The 24,313-nt window shown below is 37.2% G+C and overlaps 1 protein-coding gene across 3 annotated transcripts in view; it reads right to left on the reverse strand.

Annotated features, from left to right (window-relative positions):
• Dock4 (dedicator of cytokinesis 4) overlaps window positions 1–24,313 on the reverse strand; it is a 429,879-nt gene that overhangs the window by 53,145 nt on the left and 352,421 nt on the right. For all 3 annotated transcript variants that reach the window (XM_042684635.1, XM_042684637.1, XM_042684636.1), the window contains exons 28-34: window positions 18,629–18,704; window positions 16,823–16,923; window positions 16,147–16,205; window positions 7,731–7,879; window positions 5,982–6,067; window positions 881–976; window positions 82–142 (exon numbers count right to left, since the gene is read on the reverse strand). In XM_042684635.1, coding sequence (XP_042540569.1) covers window positions 82–142; window positions 881–976; window positions 5,982–6,067; window positions 7,731–7,879; window positions 16,147–16,205; window positions 16,823–16,923; window positions 18,629–18,704 — 628 coding nt within the window. The remainder of the gene's footprint in view (window positions 1–81; window positions 143–880; window positions 977–5,981; window positions 6,068–7,730; window positions 7,880–16,146; window positions 16,206–16,822; window positions 16,924–18,628; window positions 18,705–24,313) is intronic.

Here is a 24,313-nt window from a genome sequence, read left to right on the forward strand (position 1 = left end):
ATTTAAAAACAACCAACCAATCATAATTTTTTGAAAAACAAAGGTTAGGGTAAACGGAGGACAGGGGGAACAGGTACTAACCAGAAGGCTAACTGTGCAGCCAATCTTTTTGCCATCTACCTCTCCCATTTTCATGCAGTCCCTAAAAACAAAAGGAAACAAACAAACAAAAAAGCCATAGTCAGAATGTAGAATTTCCCTCCTAGGGGAGAAAACAGTTTGTTCATTGCAGATATGGAGGAATGCTGTTGAGACCAGAAGCAATTTGTAAGTGTTAGCTCTAAAAGGCTAGGGAGTCAGAAACTCCTGAGCAGCACTTTCTGCTGAGACTTTCGCTGGCATACACATCAACAATGTGTTTCCTCTCCATGGACAGGGGCTCTGGGGGCAAGTGGAGTGAATGCATATCACCCACATCCTAACCGGGTAATGGGGTATGAAGAGAGTCATCCGTATGCTTGCTTATTCATCCAACCTTCTTTTAAAACCAAGAACAGCAAGGTGATAGAGAATTCTCTATTACATTGCTCTCACTCCAAAATGGATCAAGTCTATTATCTTCAACCTAAAGTGCAACAACCACAGAAGATTTTCTTGTGGGAGAGTTGGACAACAACAAAATTTACTTTTCTTTTTTTGAAAGGACTGTCAGGAACTCAGTGCTCTCTCAACACACCGAGACTTTAAATTTGAAGGGTCTATCAAAAAAAAAAAAAAGAAACAGAACAAAACAAAAATAAAGCTCCAAGTAAAAACTCAACTAGTTAATTAGAAGTCCAGAGGCTGACAAACAATTCGTGAACTAACTCAAGTGGAATGTGGACTATATTCTATTTGGTTTCTAACTGAAGTACAGCAGATTAGATGGGACTTGGCTTACCTGTAATCTAACAACCTCTCCATTAGCCGAGTTACAGTGGCAATTAATGAAACGCCACTCTCTCTCCATGTTTCCCGCTCAATTTTCTTTAGTAGACTGGAAAAGAAAGAACCCAAGGCATTTTTAACATTTATTTTTATCAGTCACCATGACAACCATTTTACTTTCATCAGTACCTTAAATGCCTTAGCAACCACTGCAACATCTCACAAGTAGCACAATTTGCAAACAATGTCTTACCTAGGATAGGGACCAAACAGTGGAATTCTAATCCAGGAAGCATTGACAAAGCAAATTGATTATCAGATTATCCAGGTCATAAAATAGGAATACATACATGCAATCACATTTTCAGACTATACAAGCACCTCACAGCTAAGACATTTCCTAGCTTCTCTGTGAGGATGAAGAGACTTGCGCGTTACCACTTCAAATAACACTGCAAAAATTGAAAACGAGAGTACCTCCAAGTTTACTTTTAAGTAAAATCTTGCTTTATTCCCCTAAAAATCTTTTCCTACCTCTCAGTGGAATGCATCTTCATCCAAGCAATTTTACTGCAATGCAACTGCTACAGGAAAATCCTTGTACAGACGGTATGACGTTTTGCGTTTTTCCCTTTCACTTAACATTTGCCCACTCAATACATATTGTACTATCTGTGCGCTCCCTCAATGATTTCATTCATTTTGTCATTAATCACAGAGGATTTTCTAAGTGGTTGTTACAGCACATGGATGACAAGCACGGAGCCACAGACCTCCTCCTACATTTCCCCTAATCCTAAACACCTTGGAGCAGAACAGCAGCACTCTGTAAACACACAATAATAGCAATCATAATAACTGAGGATCCGTTTTGACTTCCACTTCCCCTTCTCAGCAAATTAACACTGTTCTTGGCAATGGCTTCAGACTGAAGATAAAAGATAAAGATATGAAAAATAAAAGATAAAAGAATGTAAGCATGGCAAATCAGAGTACTTTCCTATCCCTCTGAATTTAATGATCATCATCCCTGTCTAAAATCTTGTTTCCCTGTCATCTCAGTTTCAGAAATAAGACCGACAGAAAACATATCTTACAAGCACAATTTCAGTATATCTTACTTGTACTTGGAAAAAAAGAGTAAATATAAAGGGGAAAAAAGCAATTTTTGCCAAAGCTGTCTTTAATCTGTGGCTATGTTCTCTCCCAACTTTTTTTTCTCCACCTCTCCCCTCCCCCCATTTTCTTGCTACTGTCCCTCTAGTCCTTGGTCTCCTTTCTAGACTCTTATCTTTTGCTTCTGCATCTCTGGTCAATTCTTTTTCAGATGGATTAGAAACTGTTTCTTGGATTAAGGGAAGAGGGTGGGGCAGAGAATACATACAGGATGGTACTTGCCCTGACTAATCCTCCAGGGGAAGGCCCCTAAGTTTGTTTAAATGTGTTTTCTTTTGAAACAAAACAAAACAAAGCCTCAGAACAACACCTGTTTCAAGCATAAGTGGCAAACTGGTATTGAGAACCAAGTTGAGAGCTAAGTTCTCAAGTGAAAATTTGCCTGCCAAAGCAATGCAGAATGATGTAGGAATTTCTCCAAGTGACAGCCCACACCTCTTACACTTAGAGACTAAAAGAAAAAAAGAAAAAGAAAAAAGTTGGTTAAGTAATAATTCTAAAAATACATAGAGACTTCCTTTATGAGTTTCAGTAATTTGCACAGGTTCCCAATGTAGTCAGGATACAGAGCTATATCATCCTTTTCTAAGAGGCAAAGCTCTGCATAGCCTCTATCCCTGACTGCAATGGAGACCAAATGTTAGGGCTCAATCTAGAACCCAGTTCATCTGCATTCTTGGCCAGGCTGTTTTCTTCTGCTGGAAACTGCTCTACATCCTAGTTCATCTGATGAGAAGAGACTATTAGCAATCATAGAAGAATGGTATTAGATAGCACTGGTGAAGTTGGGTATTTTCAGCTGGTCTATAATCATGGCCCATGGGACCCCATCTGGGAGAAGTAAGAAGCAGTTTCTCCTTGCTGACTGATCAGACTGCTCTGGCAAATGCAAAGGGACTCCAACACACTGGGGAGGATAAACCATGGGGCTGTGGGATCACACCACTCATCAGGCTTTTACTCCACAAAGGAAATGGAAGTGGACAGTGGGTAAGGCATAATTTTTCTGTCTTTCCCTGTATCCTGCCAGGATTATGCTGAGACCATCATCTGAAATATAAACCTCTATCTGTGTATACTCAGAGAGAGAAAGAGAGAAAGAGAGAGAGAGAGAGAAAGAGAGACAGACAGACAGACAGAGACAGACAGAGACAGAGAGACAGAGAGAGACAGAGACAGAGACAGAGAGACAGAGGGAGAGAGACAGAGATAGGTGAGGTGGAGGGAGACACTAAAAGTATGATGTTTATATATAGCAAATCCGCTGTCACCAAGCAGAAAATAAATGGGACTATGAAGTAAGAAATCCCAAATAATTTGGTTGGAGTCTTACTGAATTAGATAAAGCAGAGGAAAGAACTGTGATGGCTGGCTGTTGCTTTTTAGGTCCCTCAAGACCATATGTAGCCCAACTGTGTGCTGCATTCCAGTCCACACAAATGCCTAGCACAGGAGGAGCTCAGCAAGTAAAACAGAGGAGGGAACCAGGAGCCAAGTAAAGCAGAATTTATTCTGATGATGCATTTTAGATATTTCTCATTGTGGTCTATGATCCACAATTTATTGAAATCAATAAATCCAGCAGGTGCCTGTGGCTCATGTTTGTAATCCTAGCTACTCAGGAGCCTGAGATCTAAAGATGATAGTTCAAAGCCAGACTGGGTAGGAAAGTCCATGATACTGTTTATCTCCAATAAACTACCAAAAAAGACAGAAGTGGTAGAACACTAACTCTGAGCAAAAAAGAAAGAAAAAGAAAAAAAAGAAGCTCAGGGACAGCACTCAAACCCCAAGACCAACGAAAAGAAAACAAGCAACAACAAAACCCCAGTAAAGTCTACTAACTTCAAAAGAAGGTAATATGAGTAAATGAAAATAATGTTGAGAATTAGTAAAGATGAGTTCTTAGGAAGGAAGGTACTATATAAGCTTCCACTACATTATAGGCGCAGCAAGCAAGTTACTTTCAGGTACTGAACAATCTTTGAGAAATTTGAAACATGAATTACTGAGAACAAATGAGAATCTGTACCATAATGCCATGTGTTCCCAATTCATAATGTGTGCAGTGACTCATTGTGGCTACACTAATTCACTGTGATTTCTATTGTCAAAAAATCTTTTTTTTATAGTTAGATTTTCACTTTCTTTAATGAGTCCAAATAGAAATGATACTGAATTATCACTTTAAATTTGACTTATTCCCAATGTTCTGATTACAAAAGCAGGAGAGAAAATATCTATATTAGCAATTCTGATAATATTCTGAAAATCAACAAAATAAAAATCTTTGTTGAATTGAATCGAGACTCTTAAAATAGTCCTAATTACAGAGGCTTAATATCTTAATTACTAGTTTGATTCTAGTGTCAAGGTGCATCTTCTCTTTCAAAGTCTTATTTATACACAAGCAATCCAAATTGTATGCTATCAGGCTTTTATTAAAGTAGATAAGAGGCACTCTTAGAACTATGCATGTATTTATTAATCTTGTGAATTTACTATAAATAATTAATCACAGATCTCAAGAGGTTCATTTCACTGAGTGCTTTCTCATTTTAGTTCTTTGTTCAAACCAAGGACTAGTAACTGAAATGAAAGCAGTTCTCAAAAGCAATTTATTATATTGGATAAGGTTTTAATCAGAATTCTTGGTAAACTCCAGCTGTCATGAAAGACAGATGCTTTGTACACAAGAATGAACAAGATCCTCGTGAATAATTATTAAAAGTTCTGGCTTAATTACATATCAGAAAAAATGGTGCTGTTCATGGTTTAGCACAAAGAACATTTTTTATCACCCACTACCACCACATGAAATCTCCATACCCCTTCCTGGCTTTTCCTTTCAATATAATTTTTCTGAAAGCTTTAAGAACAATTTTGAATTAGGCCAGCTCAAGTCTGTCCAACTTACCAGTCATTAATAATAATATTCAAGTCTACCTACTGATATTTGCATGGTTCCAAATTAATGATCTTAAAAGGACAGAATCTTGCATTTGGGCACCAGTACTAACAGTATTAACACATTAATATTTAGTTCTAGGTGATATTTGAGAGCATGAGTACAGACAAAATTATATTTTATAGTAGAAAAATGTGTTGGTGAATGATTTTTGCACTTCTGAAAGAATTGCAAACATTTTCCAAGCTCAATAAGCCAATTCATTTTTTCAAAAAGAAATACTTTTTAAGTATACTAGATTTAAAAATGACAGACCCACAGGAAACTAGAAAGAAAACAGGGGCCAGACGAGAAATCCCACAGCACAAAAGCATTTTGCACAGGTCCTCTGGCCATTTGAAAACAGTGAATGCATACTTGGGTTAAGCAATTCATCCTAAGACTGTGACTAGATTGTACTAGCATGAACAACTTCAAAGTCCTTTTACAAAATGTTGTTATTTCTCTACCTTCCACACAAATCCCAAACACAGAATTTTTCTTGAGAAATCATTTGCTTCTGTGATATTCTAATAAGAAGCACTTACGAAGAAAGTAGCAATGCTGACCACAGGAGATCTACAGCCATGTATTAATTCAAGTGTCAGAGAACAGATTAAAAACTAAGGTAATTTTTTTCCAACAGCAAGTCAGGCAAGTGCTGAATACAAGTTATATCATAATGCTACTTAGAATCATTATCTGGCAGCAATGAGCTTTTTCTTAAACTTACTAGGCATGAAAAGAGTGAAATTTGTTACATAACACAAGTGACCTGTCCTGATCAGAGATTAAAATAAAGAGACATGTCTAATCATCAACATAATAAGATCCGTTAGGCAATTATCTTTTATTTCACACTTCACAAAGACAAAGCATTCCTTTGAGACCTAAGCTGTTTCTGTGGTTTGCAGCTACATCGGTGAAGAGTGACTCAGTACTGATGCCCAGCCCCCAGAACAAAATCAACTTGAGATAATACATTACTCACATACTGTTGAAGAGCTCACGATAGGTCTCGTCACCTTTGCCTTCTGACATCAGGCTGTCCAGTTTGTCAATCAGCTTGGCTTCCACCTGAAACATACCCAAGTATTACTTTCTTTTTCCTCCCCTTTTCAAATCAAGTAGGATTTCTAGGCAAATTAAAACAATTTTCTTCATGTCTGGGAGAAAGCTGTATGTTTTGTGAAAGTGACTTTCTCAGCTATGGTTAATAGCAGACTTCTCTTTGGATTTCTAGGGGGCTAATTTGGACAGTGTTAAAGTGTCTTCAAATCCCTGGCTGGATAGCTTTTCCTACTGCCAAAGACATCTATCTATCTGTGATTCAAACACAAATGCTTGAAGCCCAATTTAAATGTCTAAATTCTTTTTTAGGGACTTCTCAAAGCTGGCAAGTCCTATTTCTTTTTTTTCTTTACATCATTCTATCTAAAAACATCAGCAAACTAACGTACCCACATACATTAATTTAAATCTTGAATGTGTCATATCTATTTTCTTTTCTAAAACAGTTTGAGGCTACACTCAATTTTTGCTGAAGTTGAGAACTTGTCCTAGCCATGTACAGATGGTACATCCACAGAAATATTCTATGTCAGCAATAAGCAGCAGGAGAGGGAAAGGACATATTTCCTGAAAAACTATAGTCAAAACATTTATATTTTCAAAGATGTAAATTTGTTGGAACTTGAATATCAGTAAAGGAAAAATATCCCTTCATCTATCTGAGACAGGAGAAGAGGCAGAAACAAAAAACCACTGGCTAGAGAGAGTTAAAGTAATTAGGGCTTAGAAGAGATAATTTGACTCTGTCAAAGGACTGAGCCTAATTATTCCTTCAAACCAACTTTCAATCAAATGATAAAGATAAGGGGAAAGGAAAGTGGGTTCCTCTCTAAGCAAGCAAAAATTTTGAATACTTTTGTTTACCTATCAGCTTTCTTGAAAACAATCTGTATATCAAGAAGACTGAAATGCCCACACAGACTCCTGTCTTCCAAGTATATTCTATATATGCAGTCAATTTGCCCATAGAGCTAACCACTTTTGCAAGTTTGAGGAAGAAGCATAAAGTAGGGCCACATCTTCTAGGTAAACAATTTAAGTGCTGTGATCTTGTAAATGGCCAGTAGACCATCTACCTCCAAGTTAAGGGACTTGGCACAGCCAAAAGGCAGCTGATTGCTTGTGAGATCTACTTTTGTAACAAGAATGCTTGTCCTTAATCTGGAACCACGCTATTAGAACCTCTGTCAATGAGAAATGATTAGTTCATCCCCTAGGAATTTCTTTTGCAAGATTTTCCACTGTGCTCTTTAAATTAATTCTCAATGCTTCAAGCTAAGAGCTATAAAACACACTGTGAATCAAATGTTCCAAGCTAAGCCACTCACCAAACACAGCAAACCCACAGAGAGCTCAATGATTTTAAGAATCATTAACCCACTGATACCTCTGTGCTGTGTCCACTTTGGAGCAAAAAAAGTCTCTTGTAAGTTCTTAAATAACAGACGCAGGGCTGAAAGGAATTAAGTGGTTTTCCCCCTACCCTCTTCTCAGGACTTTCCTGGAGGCTCAGGAGAACAGAGGACCAGAGAGAAATGTCAAAGACCACATGACCTGAGAGAAGCAGTCAGCCTGGATTCCCAAGTCATGCTTACATCTGGAAGTTTGGAGATGTCATAGGAGTAAAATGCTCCTACCTGTTCTGAGGAGGAGGTGAACTTCTGCCTACCTGTTTAAAGTTGCCACTCCGCCTCTGTTCCCAATCCATCATATCATGAAAAATAGGAATCATGACATTCCGGAGATCTGGCTGGGGTATCAGGGTCACTTCTAGGAAGGGACCAATCAAGGCAGGGATGAAATGAAGCTTGTGTTCTCCTAAAATGAAGAACATATTGGCATTTAAGAATAATTAGTCTTCAGGAGACCTTTACAAAGAAAAAAAGTATAAAATTTGCTTAAAACTATTGCCTCAGGAATATCCAATTATACCTGAATCCTCAGATAAGAAAGTATAAAAACTAACTGATAAGACACAATTGATATTATGTAAACAATTAGAAACTGTTTATACATATATTATTGTCCATGACAATGTCAATTGCAGCCCTATGAGGCGAAAGAAGGGTAAGGGAAATTTTACAATATAGCGAGGTGAAGAAGTGCTTCATTTATTTATACATTTTTCTTTCAGATACAAAACTGTGGTCACATGTGCTCTCTTGCCAGCCTCCTCTCCTTCGGGGAAGTTCTTTGTCATACCCTGGAGCCGATAGAAGGGGTGGGGAGTCCTCACTCTCCCATATCTACCTCCGGAGTGTCTAACCTGTCCCCTAACCAGCCTCATCTCTGCCCCCGAAAGACTTCTTTTTTGTTTTAAAGGACCACTATTAAGAAAGAAGAAATTGGCTTAAAGTATACAGAAATCACTTCCTCATTTAACAGAGAAAAGCAGAGTCAGAACAACGACTGGGAAATGGTGAACTCTGTTCTCGTGCCTGAAGCCAGCCCTACCTGCAGGCTTCCCAGCCACACAAGACAGTGTGTATAATTTGGTTCTTTTGGCCTTTGATTTTTGTCAAGTGCAAACAGCAGAGCTTTGTTACACCAGCTAGAAGGAAAGCAATGGTTCCTTTTGACAAAGACCTGGGCAGTGTCTTGCCTATCCTCTGTAGACCAATTAGACAACAGGAGGAGACAGGTTGTGTGCCTTCAAGCGTTTGAATTACTGCTAGTCTTGCATTATCTGGAGAAGGTACCCTGGACAAAGGCCTTTGGCTTCTCCTGTCTTGAAGGCATGTTGAGGCTTTGTATCAGCTTTGTAAATACAGGCTTCTCCAACATCGGCTTCAAGTCAAAGCACATGTCCTTGTCCTTGTCCTGAATCCTAAGTGCACCATGGTCTGAGATTCTCATGCTTCATACTAGCAACATGTTAAGAGGGCAGACAGAGCACTCTGGGGCATCTGTGAAATTTCTCACTCCTCAGATTATTTGCTTTTCCCACAATCTCCCTTCACCCCCTGCAGATACCGCATAGTACTGGAGCATTGCTTCTCTTCCACAATTGGGGGCCATGCTGACTATATCTTGGGTGTAGTTTCAGTGTGAATTAAAATGTTCAGACAAAGCGTTTGGAGCATCACAGGACCACAGTCCTTGATTCAGCTGGTGGCCCTTTGCCCATCTAAATGTCACTGAAGTCACAGTCCCTTCCTCTCTCATTGAAGTTTCCAGCAAAGTTCATCCAATCCTTTCTTATCATCCCTAAATTATTTATTCATACCCGTATAGATGAGGGAAAAACCCTGGCTTATAATTCTTTGTGAATTCCTACCTTTATTTCTGATCCTTGTAACCAAGTACCTTTCTGATTGCTTTGCTTTCTTCTTAGAAACTAGAAGTTTCACAAGAAACTTTCTTATTAACCTAGCTTTGCATATTTTCCTCAAAGAATGAACTCTTTAAAACTGACATACTCACTAAACCGCAGTTTATCCTTCTCCCATCCTCCTTACCCCTCTTTCCTATACGCATTTCAAGCAGGTAAGTAGCAGCTGTCATTTGCAATGCCTTTCCTGTTATTTTTGTCAGGGCAGAAAAAAAAGCAGAACTCTGAACTCAGTGACTTGTACTGTCATTGGTAAAAGCCTGAATCCACCGTTTATTTAAGATACTCTGGCACGTAAGAAGAAAAACGAGAAAAAAGGAAGAGTCATTAACTTCTATTTCCTGCATGGGGAACAGGAAATATTTGTCTCTCTCTTCTCCATTTCTACTAAATTTAACCTGTTAAACTAAGATAAAGACTTGCTAGAAAAAAATTAGAAAACAAAAAAGAAAAAGAAAGGAGACTTATCAGGAGGCAAAATCTGGCAAGTCCTGAGAATGCAGGTTTTTTCACGAGTCCTATAATAGGACTGCAGGAAAAGGCTGCAAGTTAAAGTCAACCACCAAACGGAAGGATTCAAGTATTCCAGGCTAAAGGTCATCTTAGCATCTGACTAGTTATCCCAGAAGAGACTCTCTGATGCTATCATACTATGTAAGACATCAGATTTCACACAAACTTTTCCTTTCTGTTTCATTACCTTTCCCTACACACATTCAAAAGTAGCTTCAGCACAAATTGAATTTTTTGCTAGCTCAGAGCATTCTAGCAAATTTGTGCTAGAAGGGTGAGATTTAGACCCACTATCTTATACATTTAATTTTGAATCTTATCGAAGCTTGGCATCCTTTGATCTTTTTCATGAAGATCATTACTTTAGTTATCACTGTTTTGTTTTGAATCTCTTTCTAAATATGATCCAATTTATTCTTAATTTTTTTGAAGTACATCAAATGACAGAGATAAGTAAAACAATCATTACATATCATCTTCAACATTTTGCTAATTCTATTTCTTCTAATATTCCAATGGTTTGATTTTCTTAGAGTATTTTAAATCAAGCCAGAAATATATTGTACTTGTGCATGCATCAGTAAGCATCTTCAATTGTGTATTTTAAGAATGCAGAATTATAATTCCTTTACCATACAAAGTCAAATACTTCCTTAAATTAGTATAAAACTTATTCAATATTAAAATTTCTCTGATAGTCTTAAAAACATGCCATTTATAATTGTTTTATTTCAACCATAGTTCAAATAAAGTCCATACACTGTATTTTGTAGCCCAAATTTTCTACTGGCCATAAGGTCAGAGGTCAGCCACACCCACATTTAAATTACCATGTGGAAATGTGTGAGAATAGTCTTATTTTCTGCAAACACACTTTGGAAACAGAATCTGTGCAGACCTGAAGAGGCTTCCCAAGCACTGTAAATTTAATTCCTATTAAGGCAACAAAGCAAATTTTGAGCTATGTATAGAAACAGCAAACTAAACTTCATTTCAGTGATTTCGTTTTAAACCACAGGTTTAGTATACTTCCCCAAGTTCTAATTGTTAGTCACATGGCCTTGTTTTGAAGTATTTAGGGCACCTGCTACTTGGGCTGTTGGAGTTTTATAATTATGCACACAGAACAGCCTGCTAGGAAGTATTGATTTCTCTACAGCAGTTACAAGATGCAGTGTTTGCAAATGTGGAACAAAGAGTCCACTTCATATTTAGTAAGAATGGGAGCTCATCTAGAAAAAGAATGGAAAACTTAAAACTCCCAACAAGATGAGAACTAAAGGTGAGATGGTAGTAAAGACTTCTTTCTTGTAGTTTATACTTGCAAGTCCAGGCACAAATGGATAAAATTTGGGAGACAGCAACATATGCCTTTCCTCTGCTCTTTATGGAATAATTATAGTTCTTCAACTTACAAAATGAAATACTAAGCAATAACATATTTAAGAAAAGATATTCACTTATCTCTAGTTGGTCTTTATTCTTCAAAATCAAGTGTTTTTTGTTTTTTTTTTTTACCAAAACCACAACGTGTTAACATCTCACATCCACTAGGATAATGACTATTAACATCTGTCTCCAGAGAGGGACAAATGTTGGCACTTATGTGGAGAATCAGGAACTCTTGTGTTCTGATGGGAATGTAATGGGTACAGCAGCTATGCAAAAGCAACAATATGGTAGGTTCTCAAAAAGCTGGTGGGCACTGCTGGTTCATGCCTATAATTCTAGCTACTCAGGAGGCTGAAAACTGAGGATTATGGGTCAAAGCCAGCCTGGGCAGGAAAATCCATGAAACTCTTATCTCCAATGAACCTCCAGAAAATCCAAAGTGGAGCCATACTCAAAGGGGTGTGCTAGCCTTGAGAAAAACTGCTAAGGAACAGCACCCAGGTCCTGAGTTCAAGCTCCACAACTGACAAAAAAAAAAAAGAAAAGAAAAGCTAAAAATGGAACTGTAATATGATCTATCAAATCTACTTCTGGAAACATACCCAAAATAACTGAAATTAAAGTCCCAAAGAGGTATATGTCCACCCATGTTCACAGCAGCATTATTCACAACATTATTCAGCCCAAAAAGTAGAAATAGCCTGCCTAAGTATCCAAGGATAGATGAAAAGACAAAGAAAAGGTAGAATGGAATATTATTCAAGGCAGGAAATGCTGATACACACTACAACGTAGAAAGATCTTGAAGTTATTTTGCTAAATGCGTAGGTCAGTCCAAAAGGACAAGTATTGTTCAAATTCATAGAGATAAAAAGTAGAATGGTGGTACCAGGGGCGGGGAGGGGGAGAGGAAATTTGGGGGCTGTTGTTTAATGGGCATAGAGTTTCAGTTGTACAAGATGAAAAGGGTTCTTGGATGGATAGTATTACAGTGTGAATGTACTTAGTACCAGCAAACTGTACATTGTGAAAAGGTTAAGGTGCTATATTTAATGCATTTTTAAACCACAATTAAAAATATCTGATACATTTTTAAATGAACTATGCTGTTTGTGGGCAGAGATGGGAGGAGGAAAGTGGAAGAAAGCAAAGGGGTGACACTGTCCAAAAAGAATCGTACTCACTGCCAGACTTAAGCAATGACAATCCCACTGTTCAACATCTTAATAATAACGATAAAATTGTATTTTAAAATAAATTATCGGAACCATATAATAGGGATAATGCTGACTACAATGTTCTACATGCATTAGGGACAAGTAGCATTCACTCAAATTTCCCATAAGTAACCCAAAGCCCCTCTGTCCTCAGGAAGCATTCCTCTCTTAGGAGGGAAGAGACTGGCCTGGTTATCTGTGCATTACATTTGTTGCCTGTAGACAAAAGGCTTTTGGTGTGGTTCCTACACTGTCAATTAGACCGCATGTTAGTGAGCTAAAGCAGGAGCCACAAATTTGTTCCTGTGAAGGTGAAAATGAGCACTTATAATCTTGCTTGCCAAAAAGCTCCAAGACTGGGAAGAGACAGAAAGAGAACATAGAATTCACTTCTCTCAGTTCTATGAACTTCAAAGACATTAAAACTCTAAATACTTGCATATTCAGAAAGAGGTTTAAATTTTCTGTTTAAAACTAATCATTACAAATTCATATTTAACATTACACATAAGTTTTGGAATACTTTAAATGCATCAACTTGAAGGCCTACCAGTCTGATGACTATGGCTGGAAGTAACACTGACAAGCCTATGTGTTCATAGCTCAGATCTGAACACTGGGGAGGATGACACAGGAGGATTGTGAGTTCTAGGCCAGCCTGAGATAATGAGATTATGCCTAACAAAACCAAATAAACAAAACCACCACCAACACAAAAAACTGTAATTTGTAATGGCTAATCTTGTCAACTTGATTGGATTGAGAGGCAACTGAGGGATTATTAGTAAAGCACATTTGTAGATTAGGTCAGAGATGATTTACTAAGGGGGAAGACCTGCCCTGACTGTGGGCAGTTCTATCCAGTAGGCTACAAGCATAGATGGAAACAAAAGGGAAGCAGGAAGCCCACTGGCAACAGGTCTGCTCTCCTCCTGGTCCCTGGAGGTAAGCAGTTTTGTTCCAATCCACACTTCCACTATGGTATTCTCCCTCACCACAGGCCCAGAAAAAAATGAAGCCATCTGACTCTGGACTGAAACTTCTGATACTGTGAACCAGCAATAAAACTTTCCTCCTTTTACATTGTTCCTTCCAGGTATTTGTCACAGCAGTGAAAAGTCTTGAAATCATGAGCCAGCATCTCATGAACTTTATTAGCCTGTGATATTAAAATGAAAAATTATAAATTCTCATTTAGCATATAAATATTCACTAAGACACACTTACGAATATATAAAAGGACACTAATGTACTTTGATATTGTAACTAATTTATTTTACATAACTAATATAACTGATATATTTTAATACTTTTACATAACAAGTTTAGTTAAGGCCTATAAGGGGTGTTACAAGAGTATACCGAATGTTTCATTGTGAATGTTTTATAAAAGTGTGTGTTTTAAGAAAGGCTTTAATATTTCTGAATATTTTCCAATTGTAGCAGTTGTACACTAGCAACAACCTTTAAAATTTACCTAATGCTTTGAAAGCCCCAGAAAAGTCAAGACAGAACTCTAGGGAAATAATGTAGAAACCAAGGAATGAAGCAAATTATATTCACTCTCCACTTGAACTATCTCATGGTGAGAACTTGTACATGGAACATAACAAAAATCTTTTACTGTACTAGTGTTAATCTTTAGGGATGGAATAACAAAGAATGGATAGTGTGCTTTGAAGCAGTGCTTTACAATTTTTAGCCAAATACCTAAGAATCACCTGGAAAACCAGCTAAAACTCCCAATGCTGGGCTACCTCCCAGAGATTCTGTTTCAGTAGTTGTAGGTTATAGCCAGAGAATTTTCATTCCTTACAGGCTCCCAGGTGACTGTGCTGGACCATTTTGTGTTATCACTGTACTCAAGAACACTGCATTCTAAGTGCTCCAGAGATTTCCTAGAATGTCTAAGGGAAACAGAGAAGTAATTTAACATAAAATTCAGAGAGGTAGAAATATTTTTGTTTTGGGGCTGGGAAGGTGGCTCAGTGGTAGAGTGCTTGCCTTGCATGCCAGAGGCCCTGGGTTCGATTCCTCAGCACCATATAAGCAAAAAGAAAAAAAAGCGGGAAGTGGCGCTGTGGCTCAAGTGGTAGAGCGCTAGCCTTGAGCTGAAGAGCTGAGGGACAGAGCCCAGGCCCAGAGTTCAGGCCCCACGACCGGACCCAAAAAAAAAAATTTTTTTTTTTGTTTTGGAGAAAGACAAAATGGAAAAGTTTATGAAATATACGTGCTATATGCTATATTTAGCAGACAAAAGGATATGAGACTAAGTGCATGGCTATCCTGGCCTTGATAAAGATTTACATGCAAATGCCCATAGACAGCAATGTTTAGAAGAGAAAACTTGCCATGTTTGCTAATATTCTGGTAATCCAACCAAATTTATCCTGGCTTCCTAATTAGAGCCTGAATAACTATAACTTTCTTCAGAAAGCATTTTGTTACGGTGTTCATTGAAAAATATCTTGCTAAATGAATGCCAAATTCAATATACAACAAGGTTCTTGATCTAATTTTGAAAGAGGAAAGACACAAAGAATCATCAAAACTTGGAGACTAAGAGGAATGCTCTCCAAGTGCAACAAACATTTAGTGCTATATTTGAACTGAATGTAAAGACAGACCACAATTTCTTTTTGCTGACCTTTCATAATTGCAAGTTATTCTTAAGATGCTAACTCATTTGTTTTCCTGAAATCACCAGCAAGCAAGCACCATTGACCATTGTGATCAATTGTATACAACAAGTCTTCTTCAATTGCTATGTATATTTGTAGGATTATATGTGTTCTGTTAAAAAATCATTCCATAACAAGAGTTCAAACAAAACTATAACAGAAAACAAACCCTGTCATCTCCAAGTTGTATTTGGATTAGCCCCAAAGAGAAGATACTCTCATGTCATTACATATTCAATTTAAATAAGTGAAATAGTTTTAATAAATCTCAAGGAGGAACTAAAATGCAGTAATATTTAATGTACCCTAAAATTTTCATAGTTAACACATCAAATTAAATGTTATGAATCTCTAGAAAGACATCATATGCCAACGGAATTTAAAATAATTTATTTTTCAAATATTCTCTTCTGTGTAACTAGATCTGTGCCATCAATTTGCAGGAATAACATGTTTTATGTGCTGTGGTAGATTAATAAAATGGATCTAACAGTCTCTTAGCAACTGTGGATGCTTTTAAAATCCTTTGGCTAGGTTCTTTATGACACAGGTCAATGGTTTGAAGATTTTTGAAGTGGTGATGCATAAGTCAATATTTCAGGAAGTTTAATCTAAATTTATGTGACTCACAGTCTTCTAAAATTTTTGTGTTGTTACACAAATTCTGAATGGTTACTTTATTGCTGGAAATAATGTTGGAATAATACTATATTTGAAAAATTATCATTAATTCATTATGACATATACAATAGTAGGCTGTTTTTTTCAAATAGAAACCAATGTAAAGATTTAGTTGTAACTTTTTCCAATGCCAACATGTCAATTGATTTTTGTAGATTATTTCTGCTGATTTGGATTTCAAATGCTCTCATTTGTAAATTGTTCTTCATTTTTACACTTAAAAGTATAGTGATAAACTACATAGTGCAGGTGGTATTTTCCATAACTTACCTAGGTTTTGCCACATGCTGAAAATTTCACAACCCATTGTTACCCGCATATCACCATACCTAAAATGGAACAAAAGTCAAATCTGACACAAGACCTCCACAACAATTTTGTTACTCTGAACTCAAAGGCAAGAATTTTTTTTTTTTTGTCGGTGGTGTGGCTTGACCTCTGGGCCTGAGCGTTATCCCTGAGCTCTTCAGCTCAAGGAGAGCACTCTACTACTTGAGCCACAGCGCCACTTCCAGTTTTCTAGAGGTTTATTGGAGATAAGAGTTTCACAGACTGCCCGGGCTGGCTTTGAACCATGATCCTCAGATCTCAGCCTCCTGAGTAGCTAGGATTTCAGGCATGAGCCACAGGCACCTGGCTTCAAAGGCAAGAAATTTTTAATTAAAGATACTTAGTGTAAATTTCTTGGTGCTTCAAAATCAAATCTTCACATACATGTTTTAGTAAAACAGATCTGTCTCATTTTTGGCTTCTACAATAATTTTGAATACTGGAAGATTTGGGGTAAAAAACAAGAAATTTCAAAATCTTTAATTTATGTAATAAATTGTCTCTTGTTCTTTGGGTCATGGCTTCTCAATTTGTGATTTCCAGTTTTGGATGTTTTGCTTTGTAAATCACTTGGCTTAAACAACCTCAAGACAAAAGTTCCCTCCTGATTACTTACTTTTCTAACACTTTTTTCTTTTTGGAAGGAGTGAACATCTCCAATTGTAGACACAACTGGTTTATAAAAATGACTGCAAGGTAAAAGTAGGAATCCCAGATCTATAAAAGAAGAAGACATTTACATATATATAGGTGAAGTGATTCCCATATCTTGAGTTTATTTCACAAGTGCTAAGTGGATGGGATTAAAGTTAAAATAAGATTGGCTATGACTTGATATGAATACATAGAGGTTGTTATATTCTTCTGCTTGAGATTTTCTTTAACAAAGAAATTATGCAAGCTAAATAAATACTGTCTATTTAGATACTACTTCAAAGCTGAATTTGAGGTTCCATGAACTCTCTGCTTTATGCTAAATACTATATATTTTGTTTCTCTTACAATATCACTGAGTGTTTCCAGGGGAGATAAGGTATAAGATAGGTTATTTTGGTTTGAATTTGTTTTTTTGGAGTTCCTTCTAATGTAGAATTTTTAAAAATGCATATATTCCTTTGAATATGCTAATTGCTTTAAATTTAGACAGCATTTAAAAAGTATTTTTCTAGTCAAAAATTGTGTGTGTGTGTGTGTGTGTGTGTGTGTGTGTGTGTGTGTATGTGCATTGTCATGCTGTGGTCTCCTGAGAATACTAACAAATCATTTGAGTCCATATTTTCTTGTACCAAATACAGAATCAGAAAGACATCAGAATAACATTTCCTGAAATAAATTTAGCTGAAGTAGGGCACACAGGACATAATGAATGGAAACTCTCCCTGCTGACACTGTGCAAAATGAAAGACAACTAACTACAAGAAATATGACAAAAATATTCTTCGTACGCAAAAAGCTCTTATAAATCAAAAGGAATATGATAAAAACCCAAAGCAAAAATAATTCCAGTAATGAATTTTTATCTAAATAACTGGGGACATATACCAAATTGAATTTGGTAAGAATGCATATAAAAAGGGTGATTTGTAAGAATAGTGAAAAAATTTAGAGATCAAAAAGTGGAATTGAGCAGGAAGTGGTGGCTAACACCTGGTAACCCAGCTACTCAGGAAGCAGAGAGTGAAAGGATCACAGTTCGAAGTCAACCCAGGTGAAGTTTGTGAGACCCTATCCACTCACAGCTTAGTGTGGTGACATACACCTGTCATACTAGCTATGCTGGAGGCATAAAATAGGAGGATCACAGTCCAGGCTGACTTGAGCAAAAAAAAGTGAGTCCTGCCTTAAAAAATGAAAGTAGAATGGACTCAAGTGCTGGAGTGCTTGTAAAGCAAGTATGGGGCCCTGAGGTCATACCAAGTATTGCTCCCCGAAAAAAAATGTAAAACTGATTATAAAATTCCAATATATTTTAAATTATGATATAGAATTGTGTGTGTGTGTGTGTGTGTGTGGTGCTGGTGTTCAAAGTCAGGGCCTTGTTAATGCTAGACAAGCAATCTACCAAGGAGCTCTATTCCACCGCAGCCTCTGGTTTCTTGACACAGTATCTCATGTTTGCTATATAGTTCAAGCTGTCTCTGAACTTGCTATGTAACTAAGGCTGGTCATGAACTCTCAATACTTCTGCCTTAGCCTCCAGGATTCTGGGGGTGATAAGTGTATGCTACCATATGGATCTAAAATTGCATTGATTTTTTTTCTAGTATTTGTGTTTCTTTTTTTAAAATAACTTTTTTATTGTGAAAATACTGTACAGAGGGGTTACAGTTACATGAGCAAGGTAATGACTACATTTCTTATCCTTTGTTTTTCCTTTTTGTGACTCTTTCAGCACAAGCCAGACAGTTATATAGATACTTACCTTATAATCAAAGTTTTCATTTAAGAAGTTCTTACGAAGTGCATCTGAGAGGTACAGAACTGTTGTAATAATAACACTAGGAAAAAGAAAAAGAAAATATTTTGAGTTGAAATTCTCACATTACTGTAAATCATTTGGCAAATAAGAATAAAAAGCACCGAAGATAAAAGAAAATCTCCTTCAATAGGCACTGGAAAAATGTTAAGATAATTTTAAAAAGAAAGGTGCCAGTTCCTGCCCTCCCTTACAGAAAAAAGAAAAAAATCTATTATGAAAGTTCGTTTCTTTGTAAAATAAAACAGAGGACTATCTATTAAATTACATGATTCAGGCAGGAATACATTAGTATCTTGATATCTCCGTGTTTTTATTAATTTCTGAGCAAGGCAAAATTATTAATGCAACCATAAACCCATTTTTTTTATCATAAAATAAAGCCTAACCATGAAACAAACAGCACCCAATGACAGACTATAACATGCATTTACTAGATGCCCTCTCTGCGTTCTCCCCCATGGAAGATGTTAGGCTGGGAGTTATGGAAAGCAGAGTCCCACTCAGAGTGATAAGACTGCCACTAAAAAACAATTATTGATTGTGAAGTTGCCTATGACCCAGAGCTAAGGTGTGTGAAAGCTACAGGGAGCCTCACAGGCACTTAAAGAAAGGGGCATCTACTTCCAGGGCGAGAACACTCAGTAAGCCTAACAGAAGGGGCATGTAGAGCTTTATGTATCCTGCCTGAGAGATTAAGAAGAAAGGATTTAGTGAGCATTCTTGCTTAAGGCAAGAGTTCTGCAATTTGTCCAAACTGTCCTCACTTTTTTAAAAATCCAGAAGAGTCTATCTATCTATCTATCTGTCTGTCTGTCTGTCTGTCTGTCTGTCTGTCTGTCTGTCTAGCTATACACACACACACACACACACACACACATATATATATATACACACATATATATAATTGAATTTGTTTCCAGTTAGGTTATTTAATGTTGAAACAAGATAAGCCACTAACATTACTACAAATTAAGCATCAGTATGTGAATGGATGATATTTAAAACCTCTGTGGCCTTTCCTGAGATGCACATGTAACACAGTGCTATGATATAAAAAAAGCCCCAGTTCTCACTACAAGATCAAGAAAAATATACATAAATGATGATAAATCACAACCTATCAAAAATAAATGATGTCCTTACAAGCCATTATTTTAAGAGATTAATATAAAGAAATGCTGGCCTGGTGCTAGTAGCTCACACCCATAAACCTAGCACCTTGTAAGGCTAAGATTACAGGGACTGAGGTTTGAGACAAGCATGAGCAGAAAAGTCAGTGAGATTCCATCTCAGCTGAAAAGCTAGGTGTGGTACCACGTGCCTGCCATTTCAGCTATGGTAAGAAGTAGAAAATAGGAGGTCCACTGTCCAGAAGCTTGTTTGGGAAGAAGCAAGACTCTATCTCAAAAATAACCAGTGCATGGGGCTGGGAAGGTGGCTCAGTGGTAGAGTGCTTGCCTTGCATGCACAAGGCCCTGGGTTCAATTCCTTAGCACAACATAAGCAAAAAAAGAAAAAAGCCGGAAGTGGCGCTGTGGCTCAAGTGGTAGAGCGCTAGCCTTGAGCTGAAGAGCTGAGGGACAGTGCCCAGGCCCAGAGTTCAGGCCCCACGACCGGAACAAAAAAAAAACAAAAACAAAACAGTGCAAAAAAGGGATAGAGAAATGGCTCAGTTGTAGAGTGCTTGTTTAAAAAGCAAAATGCCCTGAGTTCAAATCCTTATACCAACAAACACACAAAAGGCTTTTAATTTTTTTCAACAAAAAGCTGAGCAAAATATGTATCAACAAAAATATAAGAGCACAGCCGAAATCAGGAAATCAACTCCTTTTGTAACAGCCCCACAAAAACTAAAACACTTAGGAGTTAACTAAACAAGTGAAGGACCTCTACAATGAAAACTTTAAAACCTAAAAAAGGAAATGAAAGCAGAACTTATGAAGTGGAAAAACCTCCCATGCTCCTGGATTGTGAGGATTAACATCGAGAAAATGGCAATACTTCTAAAGGCTATATACAAATTCAATGCGATACCTATCAATATCTCATTCTTCAATGAAAAGCAGCCTAAAAATTCATATGAAACAATAAAAGACCCCAGATAGCAAAAACATTCCTTAACAGAAAGAACAGTGCTGGAAAAATATCAATACCAAATTTCAAACTCTACTACAAAGCCATAGTAATCAAAACAGCTTGGTACTGGCACAAAAACAGACCTGAGGACCAATGGAATAGAACTAAAGACCCAGAAATGAATCCACAGACCTATAGTCACTTAATCTTTGAAAACAGAGCTAAAAAAATAGAATGGAAGAAAGCCTCTTCAGTAAATGGTGCTGGCAAAACTGGTTAAACACATGTAGAAAACTAACGCTAGATCCTTATATAGTACCATACACCAGAATCAACTCTAAATGAATCAAAGACCTTGGAGTCAAAGTAGACACCCTGAAAACACTATAGGAATAGGAGAAATTCTACTCTCCTTGGCACAGGTTAAATTTTTCTTCATAAAGACCAAGAAACACAACAAATCAAAGACAGGTTGGACAAATGGGATTGCATGAAACTGCAGAGCTTCTGCATGGCAAAGGACATAGCTAGCAAGATCAATAGAAAGCCCATAGATTGGGAGAAGATCTTCACTAGCCATACAACGGACAAGGGTCTCATAGCTAAAATATACTTAGAACTCAAAAAACTAAATCCCCCAACAACAAATCCTCAAAGAAACAACTGCCCAATAAATAAGTGGGCTAAAGACTTAAAGAGAAACTTCTCTGAAGAATGGCCAATAGATACATGAAGAAATGTTCAACTTCTCTAGCCATAAAAGAAATGCAAAGCAAAACAACATTGAGATTCCACCTCACCCCAGTTAGTATGGCTATAATCAAGAAATCTAATAACAACAGATGCTGGAGGGGATATGGCCAAAAGGGAACCCAACCACATTGTTGGTGGGAGTGTAAACTTGTTCAACCACTTTGGAAAGCAGTATTGAGGTTCCTCAAAAGACTCCACATAGAGCTCCCCTATGACCCAGCAATCCCTCTTTTGGGCATTTACCCAAATGATCACAAACAAGGCCATACTAAAGCTACCAACATGACTATGTTTATCGCAGCAATATTTACCATAGCTAAGATACGGAACCAACCCAGATGCCCCTCAGTAGATGAATGGATCAAGAAAATGTGGTATATATACACAATGGAATTCTATGCCACCCTCAGGAAGAATGACATTGCCCCATTTGTTAGGAAACAAAAAGACTTGGAAAAAACTTACATTAAGTGAAGTAAGCCAGGCACAAAGAAACATAGGTCCCGTGGTCTCCTTATTTGCAATAACTAGTATAAGTCTAGGACAAGCAGACAAAGTCAAAAGCTATGTACATATGACTATGTAAGATGATGTTAAGTGAAATGAACCCCGAGATAGGGACACAAGTAGTGTTCTTCTTTCTTGCTATTGTTTTTTTTAACATATTTAAAATGTACTATGTGATTTTTTTTGTTTCTTTGGTATGTTCTTCCCCCATGGTATTATCCCTGTTTTCACTGTATTTGATGTTAGTACCCTGCATCTTGTATATACATTTTTCTAATTCGGTGAGAGGAAGGGAAATAACAAAATGCTGAAATAAGGATACAGGTTGACCCATTGTAATAATGAGATGTACAAGATACTACATTGAAAATGAACTATACAACTTGTGGGGGGGGGAGTGAGGGAGGAGTTTGGGAGGTGGAGAGGGAAGGGATGATAGGGGAAAAACAAAGGAGGAAGTAACAATGCTCAATAGGATATGTACTCATTACCTTACTCATGTAACTGTAACCCCTCTGTACAGTATTTTTGCAATAAAATACATAAAAAATCTGTAATGTGTAGCATGTAGACTCATTTTGTATGTTTGCTATGCTGAGGCAGAGGACCTCCAAAATAAGACTTCTCAGGAGATTTTACAATGACTACTTCAAATGCTTTTCAGTTATGCCTAAAACTTTCAGCCCAAGGCTAAGAGGTAGCTCCCAATAACTCAGCACTGTCACAGTTCCTTAACACAAAAGCTCTCGAGCCAGTTATAGCATTTGTACTTAATTGTTCCTTCTTTGCATTGGACAATGGTAGGGCTGAGAGATTTTCTTCACTTGTTCCAATTCATCTAAAGCCATGTGGTTCCTCTGGTTTCATTATTTTACTTGTGAGTCAGTTTCTGAATATGGGTGTATTTCAAATCTCAGGCCTCCAACTCAGTCAACAAGAAAGGTTTGCAATCTGTTACCACAAATGGCCAAATAACTGATTTCTGCTACAGAAATGCAGGAACAAGAATCAGTTTTGACAACCATAATTTATGGGCACAGAATGACACTATCTACTCAAGAAAGAGGAACTGATGCACAGGGAATAAAAGTAACTGCTTCATGATTTTCTAGCAGCCTGATTTAGGAATTATCTTCAATCAACTCTGTCTCATTCCAGCCTCCCCTGTAGAAAACACATTTCCTCTATTTGTTCTTTTGAAAGCTACTCCAACTTGAAAATCTGCTCAAGGATAAGCCATCTCCAAAAAACAATACACGGAGTAACAGAAACACCTTGTGGATAAACTGGGAATCAGCTATACAGAGATTTACATATTGAAAAAAATGAAGAGAATCTTAAATACAGTGCCTCCTTCCTCCCCAAATCAACAAAAGAACAAAACAAAAAACAAAAAAAAATGAAGAAAATCTATTCTTAAAGTATGACTTCCCTACAACATGCTGACTTCACTGGAAGTATCAGAAACGGACACAAAACCATATAAGGGCAGAAAAAGATCCTGGACAGTCACTATGGGACTTCATCCAGCTACTGCTTCTGAAACTTAAGTGTGTAAGAGAATGACTTAAAAGACAAATAGACCCCAGGGCCTCACCACCACCACTGGTTGGTTAACTTGTGATAGGCTGAACTAGTTGATTCTGATGCACTGATCATTCTTTCTGTGTGTTGCTTGAAGTTAGATAGTCTAAAAGACAGATAAGGTCAGAATGCAGAGAAAAATACCTCTGGGGAGTTTGGCCTTGTTTATATAGCCAGCAAGAGCCAAGTTAAAACATAAGTGTTTGTTGAATGACTGGCCACATTATCCATTTGTATCTCTGCTTTGCTAAACTAATTTACCAGATCATTCATATATGTGTATATATACATAATACATACATATCTCTATATGTATGTTAGATATTGTCAAAAAAGGATTGAAATTAAGGCAGGTAAGTCTGATCCAGGTGGATGGAACTAGGAAAAAAGAAGAAATTTTGCTTTTATTAGAGAAACATGTAGTGCTGTGAGGCTAAGAGAATGAGGACAGACTTACATTGGTGATTTTAAAAGGTTTCAGTACATAAGGAAGTTCTAGTAGAAAATCAGTCACATGGCTACTCTGTATTTTCTATTACGCCCCATCCTTAATAAAGGGAAGAAGCTGAAGGAAAGCTTCGGGTACGCATCCTCCTTACCAACTCCTCTCAATATATAAGAGATGCAATGAGCAAGCAAATCTTGCATAAGTATTTGCAACAACCACTTACATCATTGTGACACACTTACTGTAACATACAGTTTTGA

This window comes from Dipodomys spectabilis, unplaced genomic scaffold, assembly GCF_019054845.1.
Source record: "Dipodomys spectabilis isolate Male_0828 unplaced genomic scaffold, ASM1905484v1 ptg000089l, whole genome shotgun sequence".
Classification (NCBI taxonomy): domain Eukaryota; kingdom Metazoa; phylum Chordata; class Mammalia; order Rodentia; family Heteromyidae; genus Dipodomys; species Dipodomys spectabilis.